Here is a 23,993-nt window from a genome sequence, read left to right on the forward strand (position 1 = left end):
TTGACATTGTATTGTACCTGCCTGCTCATGGATGGGTTTCTCCCTTTCATTAATGCACTTATGCCTTGTTTTGTCTGATTCTCTTCTAAAGTACCTCCCGCACACACAACATTCAACTTCTTTTGGTGGTAAGTGTTCATCGCTGTTTTGCAATAGCTGCAGTTGGGCAACACCCTCTTTCCAGGCTTCGAACCACTTTCCTCTATGCTGTGCCTCATCATACCAGGTGTTCACACTAATATTAGCTTGTTGCATGTCTCTCTTTACAACATCTCTCCATCGTCTTTTAGGCCCATAACTAGGACGAGGCAGTGGAAGCCACCCAAATAAGGCCATCTTAGGAATTCTTTTGTCAGACATCCTGGCTACATGACCAAGCCACTGTAGACGGCGCTTCATCAGCTTGATAGTAACTGTTTCTTCATCTCTCCATCTTCTACGAACATCAGTGATATGTTCTGTCCATTGCTGTCGGTTGGTGATGTCCAAAGCAGAGCGTAAACAACGATGATGGAAAGCATCTAGCTGTTTCAGGTGTCTTCTCAAAGGTGTCCAACATTCTGCTCTCTTTGTAGTGATGGAAAGGTTGTGATCTCTGGAAACAGCTTGATGCAGTGCACCAAAAAGCTTTTGATGCATTTAAGCAGTAATGATTCATCAAAATGACTTCTAATGTTAAGGACTGATGTAAAATGTCTTCTCCAACGATCTTGCTTTTCACCACGAGTAACACAAGGATTACCATCTTCATCATTTACAGTTATTACCCTGATTGGAAAACGGCCCCTTCTACCTAGCTGTAGATCTCTGATATTTTTCCAAACATCCTTACCTCCAAAACATTGCCTTTCAATTTGCTCAGCCTTCAGCTGAAACCATTCATTCTTGGCCTTTCTGGCAACTCTCCTATCAGTAGATCTAGCTTGTTTGAACTTCATTAGGTCTTCTCTTCTAGAGCTACTCAGCCGCATCCTGTAAGCATCATTTCTTGCCATCAAATATGGCTTCAAAACATCAGAGGACTCAAGAAACCAGTCAGGCTGTCTCCTCTTAGAATGACCTAAACGTTTGTCACTCACTTCAGTAATAGCAGATCGAAACTTCTCCCACTTGCACTCCACTGATCCATCTTGTGGCCACCCATCTCTTGCCTTGTCTACCACATGCAGTATCTATATAGACATCCTTCAATAGTTGTTGATCTCCTCTGATGTTACCATCTCCTTTCAATAAATTTACTACATCGTATCTACCACCTTTCCGCTTTTTCTTCCCTACATGATGGTAATGTTTATTCAATCTTAGTGTAGCACACAGAAAGTGGTGATCAGCATTACACTCAGCACCTCTTAAAACAGAAACATTCAAAAACACTTTCCTGTCGTTTTGCCTCATAATAAAATAATCTATACAACTCCATTGTTTAGATTTAGGATGTTGCCATGTGGCCTTATGAATTGCCTTCTTCTGGAACCAAGTATTACAGACAGTTGCCTGGTGAATACGAAGAAATAAAAGAAGCTCCTTCCCAGCATCATTAATAGCTCCATAACCATTCGGGCCCCTAACCTTATCCCACTGTTCTCCATAAACATCTCTTGATGCAACATGAGCATTAAAATCACCTATTAACACATACTTTCATCAGATGGAATAGACGATAATATCACAAAAAAATTTGTCCTTGTCAACTCTTCTTGCAGATCTTGTTGGGGCATAACAACACACCACATGCAACTTCTCCTTCTCCAATTTTAAACAAACAGAAATAATTCTTGGACTCCAAGCCTTCCACTGATTCCCTGCTGATTTCCAAGCATCAATAGCCCAGTCCATCAAAACAATTGCAACACCCTCTCCTCTCTCAAAACTCTGACCATCTGCTGGTGTTGGTCTACCAGATGTCAAAACAGTAGCTCCCGTCACATTGTACACCTCACTACCAAACCATTTTGTTTCTTGTAACCCAGCAATTTTCACATCATATCTCCTCAGTTCGCCAACAATCAAATCAACTTTCCTTTCTTCTCCACTTTGTCCATCTTGTCGTTTACTAGCAATCTCAACACAACCCTCGGTGTCAACCATGGATCGCACATTCCAACTACCCAATCTCCAAGTCTGAAACCTTTTTTCAATGTTCTAAGTGCATGATGGCATACACACACACACACACACACACACACACACACACACACACACACACACACACACACACACACACACACACACACACTACACACACACACACACACACATGCACACGCACACACAAAGCAAAACATAGTCATTGCCACCCAGTGAACCAGCACTGGGATGCCTGTGCACCACTCAGGCACACAGGGGGACTATCCAGGTCTCATGGTATAAACTGGAAAAGCAAATTCCCAACTGTCCTTGTCTCGCTTAGTGGTGTTGGAGTCGTTGTGGAACTTTAGGTTCCGCGACCTCTCTCCAGGTACCCATTGGTGTTACAGCTGGGTGGGCTGATTCCCTAGTTGACACCAGGCCACTAGTCCCCATTTAAACAGCTGGGTAGACTGGAGCAATGTGAGTAAAGTTTCTTGTTCAAGGAAACAACAACAACACCAAAGTGGCTCAACCGGGAATCGAACCTGAGACCTTTCAATTACCAGGCCGATACCCTAACCACTTGGCTATGCTTCCTCACACGCACATGCCACACACACGCACACACACCCTCACTCACTCACACAGAGGCACACATCAGACTTATATATACTTCTTAAACAATGGATGATACTAACTATAACAGAGTGGTCGTACAGTGTTAATGGTGCATGTCAGTGTATTAATGGCTCAACTTGCATCTTCAATATCATCTCTACAATATTGAAAATAAGATCAGCTTCATAATTCTTTATAACTACCCCATAATAACGTTAACCAGCAATATAGCTAATATTATACAGACATATGTTAGACTGCAGTTAGTGTGCTAAGAGATAGTAGCATCTAAATGATGTAATACAAGGTGACTACCTTCATCTACGTATGGAACTGCAAAATGACATATTTCTAAACAATTCGACATGTGCTATCAGACATAGCTATAACATGGCTCTTAAATGATACTGAAATGAGTGCTCTTACAAGTGGGCAACATATAGAGATGTATTACTTGATTCCCAATTGGATGCTGTGTATTGTCTACTATATAGTATTAACAGAATCCTAAAACAGCTTAAGAGCATTTTATGTGATTCTTAATTAGAAGCTCACATCAGTGATTCCAAGAAGTATTCACTTCTATATAGCTACTAAACATTTCAATTTGAAGGGATCTATTGTTAGAATCAGTTTTACTGTGGTGTGTTTATATGTGAGCGTAACATCAGTGTATATGAATACATGTGCAATTGGAACTATCATTGCAAATGTGTTCATATTTAACTCAAACTATCCACATACATACTATGTACATAAGTATGAATGTATACACTACATAATACTATAGCTAGCTACATAGTGGTGCTCTGTAAGTGAGTACCAACAATAATCAGATATAAACTGCTTGTGCATACACAACACACATCACAAACTTGTATCATAATTCAGCTTTCATCTGTGAGGTTTGCTATGCCTCTTATGTCTGGCCATGAAGGATTTGTCTGCACTGACTTCTATTCTCTGAGAGAGAGATACACAATTCTACAATGTGATGGTAAAGTTGCAGTAATTGACAACACATTAATATATATACAATCTGTGTGTACATATCCTCTTCAGGTCCATCATCTGTACTGTACAAGGTTGTATACTTACATGGTCAACTGATCATCTGTTTACAAAGAGAAACATCTCTGTCATGTCAAGTTGAAACCTTCAGGGTCCAATACTGCTATAGCTACATACCAAGCTATTACATGAAAACTACAAAGCAAATAATAAAAACTGATTGTTACTCTCTCAATGTAATAATGACAGTTTCTTTGTATGTACATGAAGAAGCCATTGAAATGTTCATCAGTGGAAATGAATGGTTCCTGGAAACTGTTTCATGTGAAACCAGGATGGATTTTGTACTATTCTGATTACAATGGGAACTAGTTAAGTTACATCTACACACAGTTAATTACACCACAATCAGTTAGTAACCTGTTGTCTACTGACAATGAAGAAAGGAAATTATGAAATTGAAAACACCAGAATCGACTAATCAGTGTGAGGGTGAGTTGAGAGTTGAGCGGTATAAAATTACAAACAAATCTCCCTCCATTTCTCCCTTCCTCCCTCACAACTATGAAAAAATAGTAAACACATACAGAGGATAGCCTACAGATTACAACACAGGTGAACATGTGTTTACTGCAGAAGTACACAAAGTGGGCCACACACAAATCTCACATCAATGTATAACCATAATGTTTGTATTGTCTTCTCATTACAAAGTGACATCATATCTACCACACTATGTCTAGTAGGTAGCTGCAAACTGATAAACACATTTTCTTATTTGCCAAACTGTGACAAAGTAGGATGATCCTTAACACTACTTATATAATTAGATGTACAATGAGGGTGAAACTACACACTGAAGCAAAGTAGACTGTACAGTCTGCTACACTAACACAATAACATAGAAACCTGTGAAACACTTACCACTTTTATGTTATTGGAAGAACAGATAGTTTGTGTTTCCAAGAGATATTTACTTATACTAAACAATTTGAAGGGATGTAGCTATATTTATAGTCCATAGCCAGTTATATGAGAGTAACATTAGTAGGTAGATATGTACATGTGCAATTGTAACTACCATCGTGTAAGTGTGATCATTTTTGAAATTCTTTAGCTAATAAGTTGCTATGTATATTGAAGGGTGGTACATAGTACACTGATTCTGTGTAGTATAAACAATATAATATGATATGTGTTGTTGTGATCTTGCATTTTCACTGTTACCATTCTTTTTGAGCACGAAAACTGCTACGAATGTTCTACAACTATACCTATTGCAACAATGAAATACAACCATCAGACAATATCATTATGTCATGTGAGTTTGTTTTAAAAAGTGTATTAATTAATTGACTGTTTGGTAGCTATTGTCCTTGTAGTGATGGATGCTGGACAAAATCTATTCACATTATTTCAGTTCCCATGATACATGTGTATTGGTCTGTCTCACCTTGATGACTTTAGCATCCCACACTGCTATCATTATTACCTAAGAGTCTCACATCAAATAAAACTACAGACATATGAATCTGATTATCTTGAAATACCACTGAAACATTTAGTGGAAATGAATGAATATTTTGCGTAATAAGTTTATTGACACAGAAAAGATTCCACAATACTGTGAATTCAGTAGGAACTATTACAACTACATAACTAAACTGTAACACCATCAAGTCATCAACACACCAACCCATATTTCAGTAGTTTAATACACCTAATGAATACTCCTCAATTAGATAAAACTGTCCCTATTAATTTTTGTACAGAGGAATGCTAGCTATACATACACTGTATGATGTGATGGTCTTATAATCTTCTTGGGATTACAACAGTCTTCAGTCATAGGTGATAAAGCATTGCTAGTGATATATCTGCAATAATTTAACATAGTACAAATCATTAAATCATTCTAGAGGCTTATTTGTACAGATTGACATGATACATACCTCAAGGGCTGATCCAGGGGGAGGTGCTACAATTTATATAGTGGGGGAGGTTAAGAGAAGGAACAACTTGTTGATATCACTACTAGTACAGCATGTGAAGCACACTCACCATCAGAGACATTCCCAAAATTTAACAGAAGTTCTGAGTTTGAAAGTGGTAGCAACTTTGACTGAACTTTACTGAATATTATTATGTGTTGTGAGTCCCAATCTCCAACAATGATAATAGGCTGCCATACTAGTAGCTAGATATATAGTTCGAGGGGTCTGCATGAGCTCCAGAAGTTTTTATACATGTTTATCAATGTATCAGTTTGAATTGATACTTAAACACTAATGATGTCACCAATATGGCAACTGAATGATTTGTATTTTTACTAGAGAAGGGTAATTCCCCCTTATAGAATTGGGAATGTTAGTCTAACTCACTCATACTAAGAGTAGCTACATAGTATTTATTATGTATTCTTGCTCATACTTAAGAATGGAATTGTGTGAATGGTGTACTTTAGTTGTGCTATGTTAGTGAATAGTTCTGTGTAACCTACATTCCCTCAATACAATAACTCAGGTAGAATCATGTTTTTTGTTGTGTTTTGTAATATGTTCTGTATATGTGACCGGGCCTGCGAAAATAGGGCATGTGGGCACAAACTACACCCCATCCTTTTACAGGTCACATCTCAGTACTGTAAAAGTATATTTCCATTCTGTAACTTGCATCATGATGCCAATTGAATGCTGACTAAAAGCTGAAAATTGCAATGCCATACTAGTAGCTAGTTATACAGTTCAAGGGGTCTGCATAAGCTCCAGAAGTTTTTATACATGTTTATCAATGCATCAGTTTGAATTGATACTTAAACACTAATGATGCCACCAATATGACAACTGAAAGGTTTGTATTTTTACTAGAGAAGGGTAATTCCCCCTTACAAAATTGGGAATTTTAGTCTAACTCACTAGTACCAAGAGTACATAGTATATATTATTTATTATGTACTCTTGCTCGTATTTAAGAATGGAATTGTGTGAATGGTGTACTTTAGTTGTAGTATGTTAGTGAAGAGTTCTATGTAACCTACATTCCCTCAATACAATAACTCAGGTAGAAAAATAATAATTGTTATGTGTGCAAAGTTCAAATATAAAATTCTTGGTAGCAGAGTATCAAGTTTACTGGAAATACTCATTACATGTTCAGCTATACTAAGAGGATTTTTCAAAAGCACCAATAACAAAATGATTTTATATACGTGTATATACATGTACGTAGTTACAACATAATAACTTCAATCACTTGGTATTGTAGGACATTTAGCACATTGAAGAGATAGCAGAACATCAGACTAATGTCAAGAAGAAGTTCAATTCTTACTCACATTTATCAATTTTAATAAAATGATTTGAATGTTTTGTTGGAGTAGCTGACTGTTCTATTAGAGTATTTTAATTTATATGGCAGTTTTAATTTAATCTTTACTTCTAAAATATTCCTCTCAATGATACTTACAAGTGATCAGCCCTTCCCCTAGCTCATTCTATCTTTATGTTGTCTATGTATAACACATAATTGGACCTGTGGGTTCTACTAACTTACTAACTAGTTAGCAGAAGTAAAACTGAATTTTGTAAGGGTAGCACCACCCTTAAATCCGCCCTTGTACCTTAATAAAACCACGCAAAGATCTTGTTTGTACTATGAAGGTTGTCTAATATGTAAAGAGTTTTGAAGTAGTTTTGAAGTGAGCATTTCTATATAGCTATCACTCTTATATAATATATAACCATACAGTTATATTTGATATTAAAGTTATACTCCTGGTTAGTCATATCTTCACATATTTATTTTACGATGTCTAGGTGATGAGCATTTCAGGAAAGGTCACAAAGTGTTCTCTACAGTAGACAAGCAGTTTTCTTTTACAAATTACCAAACAATCTAATAGAACACTCAATACTCTAATAGAACAACCACTTCTTTAGCAGTATCAAGAGTTTATAATGGTGTAGGGAGAGTGTCAAACTATGCTATGCCCTGTGAAATATGAGCCCGTAAAGTCCTATGGCATCGTTCAAACAACTCGGTGACTAGTGTTGATTGGTGACTAATTATAAGTACATGGGCGCACGCGTACACGTTGAGGGATCGAAGCTACAGAGTGATAGAACATTGTAAAAGTATGACACAATGCGCTGAGGAACTCAGTACAAAGAGAAAGGCTCAGCCAACTAACCTCGAAAGCCATAGATATCAACTTCACGTGTGACGTCTTAATTTGAGGTTTCATCATGGTCACCATTCCATGCCTCTACAGTTCTGATTGTGAAAGTGACACATCTAGATGGGGCTTTAGCCATAGAGATTCAATGCGGACCACTCGACCAAACAAGAAGGTGTTAAATCTGGGCAATCAACAGTGGTCAGATTAAAAATGACACAAAGGCTACTTTACGGGCTCATTCAAGTTTCATTGCGTATAGCGAAGTTCGATACTCTCCCTAACACATTATAAACTCTTGGCAGTATAATATGACAAGGGTTGCCACATTCACTAAACTATTCATAGTACTAAGGTGAGAATGAGCCCACAGATAAGTAGCTTATAATTGTGTATGCTCCTGTTTACTTTGATTACATCATGATGGCTAGGGGCAAAAGTAGATTAAAGAAAGGGCAAAAGCAAGATCCTGAAATGTTAAGAATCAAAGTCCTCTTAACATATGGAACCTAATAGTACATCCTTAAGGTCAGCTTGGCTGGTATGTGAGATAAAATTTGTCATGTGTTCTAGATCTCTGTGTAGCCACCATTATGCAAAACATCCTGCCATGTTAAATTTGAAATTCTAGATAAAACTTACATATGTAGTGATCTTACACTTCTTTATTAGCACTCTTAAAATCATTCTGAAAACATAGTTGTGATACTTGAATTGAAACACTTTAATAATTTCCAGCTTAAATATAAGCCCCTATACTTAACTGGGCTATGTATAGTGTCTGGAGGACTGCTTACTTTACAATATTCTTTATGTAATTATTCAAGCTCCAAACATTAAAGTTTTACTCTTATAATAATACTTTTGTCAAGGAATGAAATATACAAACACTGTATCTCTACTACTCGTATTTATATTGGATGAAAATAATTTAGTGCTACCTCTTGTGAAATCCTAGGTGTCTTTGGTAGCGGTGGGAGAGGATGTTTGGAACTTTTAGCTATGTGCTATAGCTATTCTACAAGTGCGATTGCATTTAAACATTGGCAATGCATATATATTATGGAAAAAGCAAGTGGAAGGGTTCAACAGTAAGGCTTGATCAAAGAAGCTGCTAAAAAATCAAAGCCCTCTAATAGAACAGCCAATCATTTCATAGAATTACCAGTATTGGAAATGATTTCATTAATATCATAAGAAAAAAGACTAGTATGAGGGCTGGAAATGAACTACTCTTCCTAACCTCTACACTGCTTTCTCAGAAGGCCAATTTCCTTTACAGGACATACCCCCAGACCAAACATGTTCTGCAAGCTTAGCTAGTGTGCTAGTTAGTTGTATCAACCAATGAACCAATTTTCATAGTCTTTTTATAAGTTTGTTACAACGCTCTTGTTAGCACCCCTCTGAATTGTTAGCACCCTCTGAATATTCTTTAAAATGATTTTCAGTGGCCATTCTTACAGTGCACTTGACTGTTTCATTGAAGTATTTGACTGAGCATCATCTATGTATTAGTATACACTTGGACTTAGTTTGTTACTTTTAGGAGGTTCAATTTTTGTGCTTTTAGTTTTTTTCACAAATACACATACTAGCTACATATAGCAACATAGTCGAAGAATTATTGGAAAACAATGTGTGCATTTCAGTTGGATGGAAGGTAAACATTTTGGAATGGCACATACGAACATAGGTAAGGTTTGTTTATAGTAACCTTAGTAATTATATTGGAATGGTAAACTGTTTGTAGATAAAAAGGTGAAACACAAAGAATGAAGTTATCACATTACACTTAATGGATTATTCATTGACCATGATGTCACAGATTAAGTGATACAACTAATTGACAGTCTTTCTGTTTATAATGACACCTCAAGTAGCTGGTCCATTAACTGGCTCTCTGACAAACAATGTAGTAATTCAAGTGATTCTATTGCCATGACTATCTCATCTGTTGGTTATTATAACACTCCTAGACACATCATCATGATCATTGATACTTAAACATACTATGCTTCAGTTCTAGGAAAGTTACACTGTATTTACATGAAATGTTAGAGTGATGGTTTCAACTATTTTGTGACAATTAAAATCATTATGCAACAAAATCTGTAACTCATTTGCAACTATTTTATCTGCTACCATAATTCATTGCAGGGTTATGGCCTCAGGGTGGCTAAGATAATCAGGTTAACCACCAACTGATATCCAGGTTGATAATGGTTCAAATTGAACACATCAAGGAGGTGTGGTCCAACAAACTAGTCCATATTATGGCACTGCAGATATAATTCCATTATAAGCAGTTATCTGACCTTGGCATGTTAAAGGATGATGCTATCTCACTAGTGAAGTCCTAGCTAACCATTATATCATTATAAAAATGGACAACTAATGCAAATACAAAGAGGTGTCTTAATGCATAGCAACTGCACTATGAAAGTCGTGTGTGTAGTGTAGTGTAGTGTGTGTGTGTGTGTAGTGCGTGTGCTCTGTGTGTGTGTAGTGCGTGTGCTGTGTGTGTGTGTGTGTGTAGTGTGTGTGTTGTGTGTGTGTGTGTATGTAGTGTCTGTCTGTGTGTGTGTGTCTGTGTCTGTGTCTCTGTCTGTGTCTCTGTCTCTGTCTGTCTGTCTGTGTGTGTGTGTGTGTGTGTGTGTGCGTGCGTGCGTGCGTGTGATGGTATGACATGACATTCCATGCCATGTCATGGAATACTACATGATACCCAAATGAGGTAATAATTCACTTTCAGGATGTTATAACTATATAGATATATTATCAAATTTGGATGTCAGATACATCCCATGACTTTCAAAACATGATAAAGCCCTCCTGCATAGAAATAAAACTAGTTGCTCTTCATAGGTTAGTTTCATCTTCTACAATAAGAAACCACTGAAAAGTTTAGTGGAAGTGTATAATTCCTGGAAACTCAACATTTACATAATAACTAAATCATCTATACAAAAAGGATTCTGCATTGACTATGACAACACAACAATGAACAAGTACATTTATATTCATCAACACCTTCTGATGAGTATGATGTTGCTCCCTCTACGATAAAACATTTTCAATACCCAAAAGTGCTATTTCGATGTTGTATAAACAAAGTGAATAAATACCTGTACATTACAAAGGTACATTTCTCATTTGTTCACAGCTTAACTACTATAGTACAGTTGTCAAGGAGTTGGTAGTAATTACATTACATATTGTCTAGTCACCACCTGGTCAATATAGAATTTTCAGCAAAGTCTCAATGTCAAAATATTCACTCCTTGCTATAGATTATCCTTCTTGTGGGCAGGTTATAGTGGAGTAAACTTTGTGCTTTGGCAGCACATGGCTGTATGCTAGTATTATAGCTAGTTTTTGCTGCAAAGTGTTCGTGTAAATCTAAGAGTATAATTAACTTTGGTAGTGGTTGGCTGTGTGTGTTCATATGCCATATATACACAAACAAACAGAGAGTTTTAGTTTCGAGACCTTGTGTTTAATGTCAAATCTTGTGTTTATATTGTATGCTTCAGTCATCATGGGGATCCTCAGTGGGATAACACCATTAACTAAGTAAATGACAATCATTACAAGTATAATGTATCCAATCAAACGTCAACAAGTGCACCCTCAAGGTGGGGGTGTGGCATAATGACTTTTGGAGACACTTGGGGGAGGTCACTCTACCACTGGACAAAGTTGACTGGTCCAACCCTTCTGATAAGTGGTATGGACTGGAGGAACTAGTGAGTGCTGGTATACTATAGGTTGAATCTCATCGTATTATAGATATGTGAAGACTTATCTACTACCTGACCGGAGTAAATCAACTAAGAAGAAGACTTCAGTTAAGAAAGGAGTTGACCCCATCATATCTTTAATGAAACTTTGCTAGTGGACGTAAACTTCTTCCAAATTAACTTCTAAGATTTTTTTTGAGGTTGGAAGAGATTTTTATAATGGTGTTTGGTTGAGTGTTCTATTAGGATTTTGGAAAAACATAGGCGATCTCTATTATGAACCACTACCGTGGTTCATGATAACTAGCAATAGTGCCTTCCCTTTGTGAAGGACCATAGTATATTTAATGCATTGGAAATGAAGCATTACTTTAAGATCATGTCCTAAAGTGTAGCATACATGGTGATATTGCCTTTTAAGTTTCTATCTTACCGGCAAGTCTATACTAAACATGCAGGTTAGAATAGCATGTATGCTATACCAATTAATTATTATCAAGATATGTGTACTGTCCAAACATAATTATTGAATTTATGTTATCATGTATTATAGATACAGTTCTTGGGAAACTGAGAAAGTTTAAGTTGTTTATTTAATAATTGTATTGAATGCCACTGATCGATCCATTCCTTGGGACAAGCCATCATCATCTCCCATTCGTTAACTTCACTCCCAACACTATCCATCCACTTGTTCTTATTACCAGGTTGTGGCTTGGGTCCAAGTCTAATACCACCTACAAATTCATTACTGTTACGATGTGGTTCCCATATTGTGATCTCCAGTACTCTATCATATGATAACTCCACATCTGTCACTTTGTCAAACTGGAACTGACAAAGTTCCATGAGACATGAGTTATTGAGACAAAGTTCAATGAGACAAAGTTCCATGAGTTATTGTAGACTGAGTTCTCATCATTCTGATCATGAGTAACTGGTGACTTGAATTTCTGATGTTTGCCCTTAGGCAGTAAAGTGCTGTAAGGGCAATAATACAAATAATAATGATAGTACAAACAAGCTATAGCTTAATGTATACAGCTTTTCTCTTTCACCATCTGGACCTTAACCTCACGATCAGGTCCTGGACCTGTCCCTGATTACAAATGCTACCTAATTAATTGAGTGTCAAAGGATTAACAGTAATGAATTTAAAAGCCTTTATCAGACCAAGAAGCTCTTAACACACTGTCTATAGCTGACAATACACATTAACAGTTACTAGCATGGAGTTGGCTAGATCAGTTTTGAAAAAATAAGTCATAAACTAGTATGGATATGATGAAGGGGTGATAGTTACAGAATAACTGTTTCTATCATATTCTCACAATTCTGACTAACCAGAGTACAAATGATCCATTATCATAACGTGTCTTTAACCCACTAGCCTGTCTGATCCAAACTTTGAGATAACATTTCTCCTTCCCTGACTTGCTAGTATTAGCTACTGCAGGTACAAATTGTAACATCACTCTCACTTGTCCAATGTGTACTGGTGTATCACAGTACAAACACTTCCAATGATGAGTTGTATCACTTATTCAGGTATCTAAGCGTGATCATGGATAGGCCTTAGGGAATTATGCTCCGTCATTATTCCATTCTGAATTTCTCCAAAAAAAGTTCATGCTTTTATTATTCCCAAAATGAACTCATTATTCTCAAAAGTATTCCCGATTGTTATTAAAACATATTCGACTTTTGCAATTTACAGTGTTTAGAAAGATTTTGGAGCATCATGTTCTATTATACAGGAAAGCTATCTTTTAGCTGGCAAGATGCTTAGTTACTGTTACAATAGAGTAAAGATTGTTCCGCTGACTGTTCTATTAGAGTAGGTAACTGCTCTATTAGAGTATCTTGTTATGTGAAATTGTATATTATGCCAATTATGCTCTTAAATCGCTTCAAAAAGCCAGAATAATTCCCAATTCTTTTAACCCATCCTTATGCTCAAAATAATGCAGGCATAATTCCCCAGACCCCTGTCATGATGCAACTGAACAACAAACTGATTGATGTGTGCATGTGTTCTATTAGTAAAATCATTAAAATTTGACTATGTAACCAGATGTTATGAAGTAATTTCAGTTTCCATAACATGCAAAACTAACACAACCAGTGGGATGCCTAGCAATTATTCATTTTAAGCCTCAGAATTCCTCTCAAACTACATGAGACTGGTTTTGCCTATCTTGGATATTTTGATACGTTCGAATATCAATTTGTAGCCTTGGTAAGGACATCACTTGATTTGAAGCAGAGGTACACAAATGGATGGCCTTATACAACTAGCCAAACATTTACTGTGTTGATTCTGATGTATTTCGAACTGGAATTGGGCCAGTAATTTTGTCATGATCAATCCTCCGTCCACTTTGAAGACCCACCCCACCACATTCCACACCAGTAAGATAGCTCATAATACTACAACACTTTTAATCTTATTTGGTACTAGTACAGGAGTTGATGGCCTGTTTATGCACTATATCCTTGCCATGATATCCTTTAATGGTTCATCTCACAACTTCTGAAGTGCAATTTGGATCAGTTCTAGAATCTAGTCAGATACTATAAGCACATTGTTACTGCATATGTCTAACTTTAAAGTACCAAACTACTCAGTAGTCAAACATAGTGGAATGATGGCTACACATTTAACCATACAATTGGTCAATTATGCATTTACCATTTTATTAGTGCCTCAATGACTTTAACTAGATGGGTGTTTTTAATTGTACTATTTGCTGCAACTTGTAGTTCCCATATATATACATAAACAGCAACTCACCACTTGTCTGCTGCTGCACACCACCATTCTGTTGTTATCAGAATCTAATCCATCACTAGGAGTAGTCTTAATAGTAGTCTTCAAGGAGTGTGGAACTGTTACTTCCTGTTGTAATGTCACTCCCATGCGTAGTGGATCCATGTTGTGTCTCAGTGTGTGTAACTGTTCCGCACATTCACCGGGGGTATTGACAACACTCATCCAATGTGATAACTCATTTTCTGAACTGTCCATGTAACTTAACTGCTTTTTGTGATGGGGATGTGGTCCCAACCTTAGACCACCAATGAAATCATAGTGTTTGGTGTTGTTTGTTAAATTCCACACTGTCAACTCAATCACTCTATTTTTACAAAGGTCTTCCAACTTTAGGTGGTCAAACACAAATTGTTCATTCCATTCTGGACCACTACTATCTTTCAACACTTTGGTCTTGAACTTCTTTCCGTAGTCTGGTAGAAAATGGCTACAGCAGGAAGACAAGAAATAGGGTATACTACTCCTAATACAGTGTATACTAGTCAGTAAACTACTCAGTATACTAGTCAGTAAACTACTCAGTATACCAGTCAGTAAACTACTCATCCGCAGGTCAATTCAGTTTGCAGTAGATTATGACCACTGATAATAGTGACCACAAGATCTCCCTTCTGTTTTTTGTCATTGGTAATGTTAAACTGTTAGTAGTAACACCTTCAACTGTCCACGATCTGTTAACTGACCAGTATCATCATGGCTCTATTATATAATATATGATTGGTCAGTGATGTGTATTTATACCTACATCTGTGTGTACCTCATGAGTGAGTATACCTACTAAATGCTTTCTTGCAAGCAGACTAAGATTACTATATATGGTCAAACACACTTGCCTGCAGCTGTGCAAGGCATGTACTGGCAGTTGTACACATTTGCTATGAAGGTTCATTTACATGGTAGTACATAGGACCTGGTGCAGACAGTGGTGTAGCTAAGGTGGGTACTGGTAGGGCACAGGCCCAACCAATCAGTTCCAGTGCCCTACCAGCTCGGGTACTCACAGTACGTAGCTAGCTATAGCTAAAGTGTGTGATACGAGGTTCAATATGAAGCCTCCTACAGCTAGGTAACTAATTTTACTGAATTATTTATATGCAAACAAAATGTACATACAGCTAGTCTCCTACTAGAGATGACAAATTTTAGCTGCAAAATGCCACCAAATTGAATCTCAGCATGTAATTTTCAAACATTTCCTGGGGGGGAATGCCCCCAGACCCCCCTAGCTGCAGCATGCTTCTCATGCTGGTTGCTGCAGCTTGTACACATGCAATGGTGCCCAACAAATCCTTCTGGATAACTACGCCACTAAGTGCAGATGTTAAGATCAGTGAATATGTGTGTACACACTATAATTGTAGTACATCAGCCATCCAGAGAGGATATAGGACAGGTACATCTATATTGTACTCTATAGCAACATTATTTCACTTTAGCAGGTCTATAGCTACGTAGGTATGACAGTCATAGAAAACACGTACATGCATAATTTTCTACTGTACATCTCTTAAGTATATAAAGGATTGTGTGTAGTTCATTGGGTGAGGTTGAAATGAAGACAATAATGAAGCTATCAGTGTTGAGATCATGGGAATGAACAATATAGTCAACATAATTCTTTGCTCATCTGTAATGTTTAGATATTATCTCATTGTTTGGTGTCTTTTACCAATTATAAGTCTACAAAATTAATGTCTGTTATACAATCTTTTAGGATATATTATACTAATAATTTCACCTGGAACTGAAGAACAGACTAAGAATTTTATTGACCCACAATGCATGCCTAGATACTGTATCTGCTACATGTTGTGATCACAGTTATGCAATTATCATAGTAGTTTACAGCCATAACAGCACCCCCATACAACTTAAGACTTTGTTCCTACATGTATTGATTTTAAGGAAATCTTACATGAGAAATATTTTATTTATGAGGTATGCCTACTCATGTTTACACATCTCTCAAATTATCATGAGTTGGTGTCCGTGTATGTGTAGCCATATTAGCAAGTATGTTTGCATGTTTGTTCATGCACTGAACTTGTCCTAGCCTACACAGAATTGTAATTGATTGAAATTCTTCACAGTCCACCATAGCTATGATCGCTGGTGATACTAAAGATCATTTAATTATACCACTAGTGACCCATAGAGACCAGTCAATACAGGGAGTGGAAATCCTTAAATACATCAAAACTTTTTTGAATGTACAGACGAGGTTGTGACTTGATCACTAGACAATTTGTAGCTAGCTAGTTTATAGAAATGCATGTCTAAGGAGTTCCACAGCTCAGGATATGGTACTGCATTCAACCTATAGTATATTAGCACTCACTAGTTCCTCCAGTCCATACCACTTATCAGAAGAGTTGGACCAGTCAATTTTGTTTAGTGGTAGAGTGACCTCCCCCAAGAACAAGTTGTGTCTCCAAAAGTCATTATGCCACACCCCCACCTTGAGGGTGTGTTTGGACAGTTCCTGACGTTTGATTGGATACTATAATTATAGTGACATCACATAATATCTACTGGTAAACATCACCACATTTAATGATTGTTACAACCTTAATAGTTTCATTGAAGATGGGGTCAACCCCTTTCTTAACTGAAGTCTTCTTCTTAGTTGACTTACTCTGGTCAGGTAGTAGATAAGTCTTCACATAACTATAGTAACATGGGATAATATGGGATAGTATGGGATCTGATAACTCTACTACTCTCATGTACGTATAAGAGGAATTTACATGGTGTGTAGGCTAATGTTGGATTAGACACTTCATAGAAGAGAGAAATAAGACATCAAACATTATAATACTTCATAATAGTGGAAGATTGTGTTGTGGCTGCATCGCATGTACTATTTAGTGTCAAATAGTAATAGAGACAGCAATATAAGTGGTAACGTAATATGGACTACAGTCAGTTTGTATTAATGCGACCTCCCACACTGAGTAGTCCCACTAGAAGTTTATTAAATTATTAAGTGAATGTGTGCTATCACAATATCCAGTAATGGTTTTGTACAGGTACAACCAGATTAAATGTTTTCTATATATATACCCAAATTCTAGGGATCGGCAGAGATCGTCACGAATTATCAATGATCTCACTAATTCAACATTGACACCTCAGAGCAATACCAAAGGATGTATTGTATAGTCATACCAAATTCACTGATCCCAGAGCCTTTTATAGGCCTTCTCAACACAACACATTATTTTCCTAGCATCTAAACAAGCCTTAACACCTGGCACAATGCTTGGTTGTGTAATCTCACACCATAGGATTACCCCGGTACAGTGTATAGGATATTTAACACTCTTGTTGAGCACTTTTGATAAACAGTTCTGGTGGCTAAAGGACTTCATAGTACCATTGAGTGTTTTGGAAACTGGACAATAATTATAATGGAAGTGACTGAGGACTCAGTCTACACAAACAGATGATATTTTTATGACAACAACTACATTAAATAAGTTAACATACGGGTTAGTGCGGTTTTCATCAATCTTATTGGGTGGAGTTAGTCCTCAGACCTTGTTGATTGACACCTTGAGGGTATAATCTGTGTCAGAATATGACACACCCATCTGGATCTCCCCGGTAACCTCATCATGAGTATACATCACTGATCCACTGTGAACACTTCTCACATCAGACATGCTTGATTGGATAGGCGTAATAACACATATATATGTGACTGGATTTTCTTAAACCCCTTATAAACCCCTTATAAACCCTATAAAACCCTATAAAAGGAATCAACCCATGGATAAGTAAACAAGGCTGACCCAGACAATAAGCCTGATATTGTAGCCTGTATAAGTAAGTTCAAGTAAGCTTCACCCTGTATTCGGCTGCTAGGTGTGCATTTGTTTAAAAATCAATAGCATACATATGAACTGGATCCTTTGGGACGTGTGATTACACAACTTATCAAGAGTAACACATCCCCCCACAGAACATACATATTTTATACTTACATTAAGGCTGCCAGTCTTGTACATTCTATCATCATCATAGTCCTATTGTAATCATAATATGTGACCGGATTTGCAAAAAGGTACCTTTTTCACACACAAAATTTGACCAATTTTTTGAGCTTTAAAGCTTCATAACTTTTTGATTGTGGCTTATAATTTATTGAAATGTTCAATGAATGTAGCCACAGTTTCTGGCTACATTTGATACTAAGAGCAGGTTAATCAGTATAAGGAGTCAAGTGTTACATCATTTTGTTTGCTGGTATGTCAAATGTGTGGAAAAGGTACCTTTTCGCAAATCCGGTCACATATAGTGTAATGATTATGATTGTATCTCAGTACTAAACACCCTTACAAGTAAGCTCAATGAAGAAGTAATATTGGCACGATTCCTCATTGTATTTTCCTTAGTTAGAGCTCTGAAGTCATAATCATCCAATTCAAATGAAGCTTTCTTTTCAGATTTTGGAGGAAACATAAGGCTAATAGTTTCTTCTCCATCATCAGTGCTACTGGGATATACCAGAATAGGTTTAGGTTGTTTAGAGGTGTTCCTCTTTTGATCTTCATCACTCGTCTCACCATCATCCCCACTACTACTACTAGAGTCATCATTGTCTGCAGTAATCTCAGTAACACCCTGCAGGAAGTTATACAAATTAGCATCATAATTGAGTTCATCCCATCTCACTGATCTAACTAAATACTAGTAACATATTATGGGATTAGATTTAAGTGTACACATTTTATATGTGAGCCTCTTTCACTTTGTAATTTAGCATGTAGGCCAATACCGGATACAGTGAATAGCTAAAAATAAATCTCAAAGCAAAGTGAGACTTTGTCATGATTGGCTTTGCATACATCTAGTTATTACTAGGACAACTAGATGTGAGCTGGAGTGGAAATACACAGTGTAGTGTGAGAGATCATTTGTTTACTAATTTGGAAGGGATCATACAAGTTATTTGATCATTTCATCTATAACAATCAAAGCAGCTATGAAGTAGCTATATAAGGTAATATGAACGACTACTTTAAGTTTGGTATAGCTGAGCCAGTTTTCAATGCAACACATTGTACTTTAAATCTTTTCTAGATTGGAAATTCATTATTCAAGTATTGAGGAATGCTATAATCAATCTCCCAGCCTTTTCTACATGAAATTATTGAAATAAATAATTCATGATGCTAAACCAAACGTGAATCACATGCATGTGGCTTCATGATTACATGCATTTTCTCAGGTTTTTGCATGAAAAGGACATTATTTTGCATGTTATAGCTATAAGGTAAACTTTAAACATGTGATCTCAAATCCTAGTTTTAGTTATATATCTCCAGCTCACATTTGTGCTCTAACTCCTAGCCATATATAGTGTTACTCTGCATATCCAGCGTGTGACAACATTATACTTACTCATTAGACTACACAGTGTGAATGTAACTGTTTTATTGGAGTAATTGACCACTGTATTAGAGTAACTTGAACAATAGCCAGGGAGCACAGAATTCACTGACTTACATTCGGAAATTGCAAAGTTTACATATCCACTGATTATTGTCCGAGCAATGGATCCGGTCACGTTTGCATATTATTATTATTATTATTATTATTATTATTATTATTAATGCTTTACAATGCAACATACAATTACAATTATACATGTGTAGGTGGGTATAGATGAAGAAAAAGTTGCATTGATGGTCTGCCAGCAACCTGTGCTGGCAGCCGGGAGTTAATTAAACTTATGAAGTAAAGTTAATTGTCAGTCCAGAATCATAGCACTTGCTGCATCTACAGCAGTAATGATAGGTGCAGGGATTGTCAGGAGAGAAATTTGTGGTGAAGTGTTGCCATAAATAGTTCTGAATAGTAGCTTTGATGACTGGTAGGGACTGGTTGATGTCAATGCAACTGGGAACAGGCCTGGCACATCTTCCCAGAGTCGAATATCCAGCAGAACAGGACGCCACAGCAAACGCAGAATGTCCTGGCACATTTTCTACACTTCACTGTGAGGCTTGCTATATTATCACGCAGTTTCCTACAGGTAATATACAAGTACGTATAGCTATAAGATGCCCGCCCAACACATACTGGACAAGCTTTTCTTCTTCCTTCTGAAGCATGAGATCTTAGGTGGGGACTATTCTACGGAACGGAACGGAACGGAATGATGGACTAAACTACGGAAAGGAACGCTTTCTCAAATTGAAGCTTGCAACTTACCATTGGTGAAACTGCCCTTACGAGTTATCAGTGGCACCTCCAGTGGTAGTCTCGTGCCCAGCCGGGCTCGCGCTAATGCGCAAACACCGTCTGGTGACAATGCTCGAGTTTCTTGGGCCCGGAAGTGCGATCCAGCCAAAATATTGGCTGGCCAATCAGAATCGAGGAGTTGCATAATCGTTTTAAAACAGTGAAAAACCATTCGAAAATGACTAGGAATAAGGTAAAACTCAAAATGGGGCGTTTACTAGATGCGATCTCTTCATTCATTGTATTAGTAGAGGAAGCGTTTCATTTCTGGTGAAACATCGAGTCACGATTCATAAGGTGAGATAGGAAAAAACAACTTGACTCAAAGATCCCTCACCAACCTAACTTCAACTCCCTTTAACTGTTAACTTCCCCCCCTTTTAAGTAATCTTAGACTAGTAAGTAAACTTTGTAGCTAATCACTGCTACAATTTAGCTTCCGGCCACTGACACAGGATGTCAGTGGACCATCAGTGTGCTGCCATATGTCCCAATTGTATCATACCAACATCTGCAACTTGTATGTATGTAGGTATATGTACACTGTAAAGTTTATTATTATTATTATTATTATTATTATTATTATTATTATTATAACATTCTGAACAACCTAGGTGAGTAACTTCTGATAAAATGGCTTTAAATAGTCTGCTCTTTCGTCTACTTCCAATACATTCATGCGATTATGCAACTCGTCGATTCTGATTGGCCAGCCAATATTTTGGCTGGATCGCACTTCCGGGCCCAAGAAACTCGAGCATTGTCACCAGACGGTGTTTGCGCATTAGCGCGAGCCCGGCTGGGCACGAGACTACTCCAGTGGGTGATTAGAGTAAAGTATCAATTATCGGACAATATGATGTTCGGACAGCTGCCATTCACTTCCTGGGAATCCTGCAACTTTGGTTATTGTACCAAAAGGTAGGCTACACTAAGCAATAATTATCTTCCAATAATCAGCTTTGCATGATTAAAAGTTTAAGAGTTACAGCCAATAGTATGCTTAGTCCGATAAAATCTATGCTCGGATAAAACTATCAGTTGTCGGACTTTGATTTTTACTACCAGTAAACAATGTCCAATTTATTTCAAATTTGTATGCAATATACCTGTATTCATTAGCTATTAATGGCCAAAAAATGGTTTCGTTATCTTTAGCATAGAGAGAGTAAGAGCCTCCCAATTTTTAGCGGTATTGTCGGACGCCCTCCGCTTTAATTTAGCCATGCCCACCAACAGAGTTCATGTTTTTTGCTAGTCTGGCGGCGCCCGCCCCTTCGCATAGAGTAAGGGTCTGGTATGCTTAGTATAGTGGAGTTGTACCGGATTACCAAAAACTGGTGCAACCAATCAGAACGCTCCACGTTTAATCAGCGCATTTTTGTGTATGTTACGTCAAAAGAAGGAATCAAATGCCCTAACAGTACTGAAGAAACAAAAGGAGTTAGCTACTAAAGAACAAAGAGAAGAAAGTGTTATATCGGGAAGGGCTTTTCGCCTTGTTTGATACGTGAAAAAACCATGGTACGCTCTGATTTCCTAGGTAGGGAGACATGTGTCTTTTATAAAAGTAGACCAATCCACTTTCGCCTGTGTAAAGGCGAAGAAAGTTCAATGTCTCTGCCACAATTTTGGGTGAGGCACTTCCGTTAAGGCCATTTTCATTACGTCATTACATTCAAATTAAATTCCTCCAGAACAACTCGGTGATACTAAGCATACCAGACCCTTACTCTATGCGAAGGGGCGGGCGCCGCCAGACTAGTTTTTTGCAACAAATGTACCAGTGCTAAACCACAGAAGAAGGTAAATAAACATCTTTCAAGAGTAGAGGTGTGTTTTAAAGTTGATATTCAAGATATTTCTATTGGAATGCAGTATTTTTTGGCTCCTAAATGAAGGAGATGCACGCTAGGTGGAAAAATGAAATTACGAGGCACAACTTTCTGACCAACCACATTTGTTAGTCTTGGTGTCTCAATCACGAATACCACCTAGAAATGAAAAGATGTTCCATTTTCTACCTTCTATGGATGCACAAAGCAACATTTTCGTCCTTTTTGTTTCACCCATATAAGGTAGAGAAAGAAGAGCCTTTCAATTTCCGTGACAGTATTTGTGATAGGACACCAAGACTAGCATATGTAGGTGGTCAGAAGGTGGTTTTGCATAACTTCATTTTTCCATCTTGCGCGCATCTCCTTCATTTACTGAGGAGCCAAAAATACAGCGTTCCAATGGAAATATCCTGAATATCAACTTTAAAGCACACCTCTACTCTTGAGAGATATTTATTTACCTTCTTCTGTGGTTTAGCACTGGTGCATTTGTTGCAAAAGCATACAAACTCTGTTGGTGGGCATGGTTAAATTAAAGCGGAGGGCGTCCGACAATACCGCTAAAAATTGGGAGGCTTGTACTCCCTATATGCTAAAGATAACGAAACCATTTTTTGGCCATTAATAGCTAATGAGTACAGGTATATTGCATACAAATTTGAAATAAATTGGACATTGTTTACTGGTAGTAAAAATCAAAGTCCGACAACTGATAGTTTTATCCGAGCATAGATTTTATCGGACTAAGCATACTATTGGCTGTAACTCTTAAGCTTTTAATCACACAAAGCTGATTGTTGGAGGATAATTATTGCCTATTGTAGCCTACCTTTTGATACAATAACCTAAGCTGCAGGATTTCCAGGAAGTGAGTGGCAGCTGTCCGAACATCATATTGTCCGATAATTGATACTTTACTCTAAACATAAGATAAAAAGAATTAAAGGATCGATTGTGGGTTCTTGTTGGTTGTCATTAGTAACGAAATATTAATTGTGGGATGAGCTGTATCAGTGATGTTCATCCTTGGTTCATCTACGGATATACCAAGAAGGGCACTTTATCTGAGCTGGTTTGCTCATTTTGACTTTAGAAAACAGTCTGGGCCGGCTTTTCAAGTCATATGTCAGTGTACAAATAAAGCAAGCAGGAAGACACTGGTAACAGGAAAGAGCCAGCTGAATTAAAACTTTGTGCAGTGTGAGAGGAGCAAATATTTTGGCAGATCGCAAAGGGGCTATATTCTGTGCGAACATCACTGAATTGTATGCATGGAGTCATTAACAGCCGGTGCAGTGGACTAATGCTGTCAGTATTCAATAGTGAACTGATTTTTTCTGTTGCACAAATTCAAGGATGTGTCTGACTGCTAGCCTTGAATCAGGCCAAATGCCAATACTCCAAGATCAACCAAATCTCAATTATAAGCCTAGCTATGCATGTGAAACCATGCCCAT

At 37.4% G+C, this 23,993-nt stretch overlaps 1 protein-coding gene across 1 annotated transcript; it reads right to left on the reverse strand.

Annotated features, from left to right (window-relative positions):
* Nucleotides 1-542: 542 nt before the first annotated feature.
* LOC136259475 (uncharacterized) lies at nucleotides 543-2,088 on the reverse strand. The gene is made up of 4 exons (XM_066052963.1): nucleotides 1,671-2,088; nucleotides 1,338-1,625; nucleotides 1,218-1,274; nucleotides 543-1,156 (listed from the first exon to the last, which is right to left on the reverse strand). The coding sequence occupies exons 1-4, from the start codon at nucleotides 2,086-2,088 to the stop codon at nucleotides 543-545; spliced, it is 1,377 nt and encodes a 458-aa protein (XP_065909035.1).
* Nucleotides 2,089-23,993: the final 21,905 nt, after the last annotated feature.

Source organism: Dysidea avara, chromosome 6 (genome assembly GCF_963678975.1).
Source record: "Dysidea avara chromosome 6, odDysAvar1.4, whole genome shotgun sequence".
Taxonomy (NCBI): domain Eukaryota; kingdom Metazoa; phylum Porifera; class Demospongiae; order Dictyoceratida; family Dysideidae; genus Dysidea; species Dysidea avara.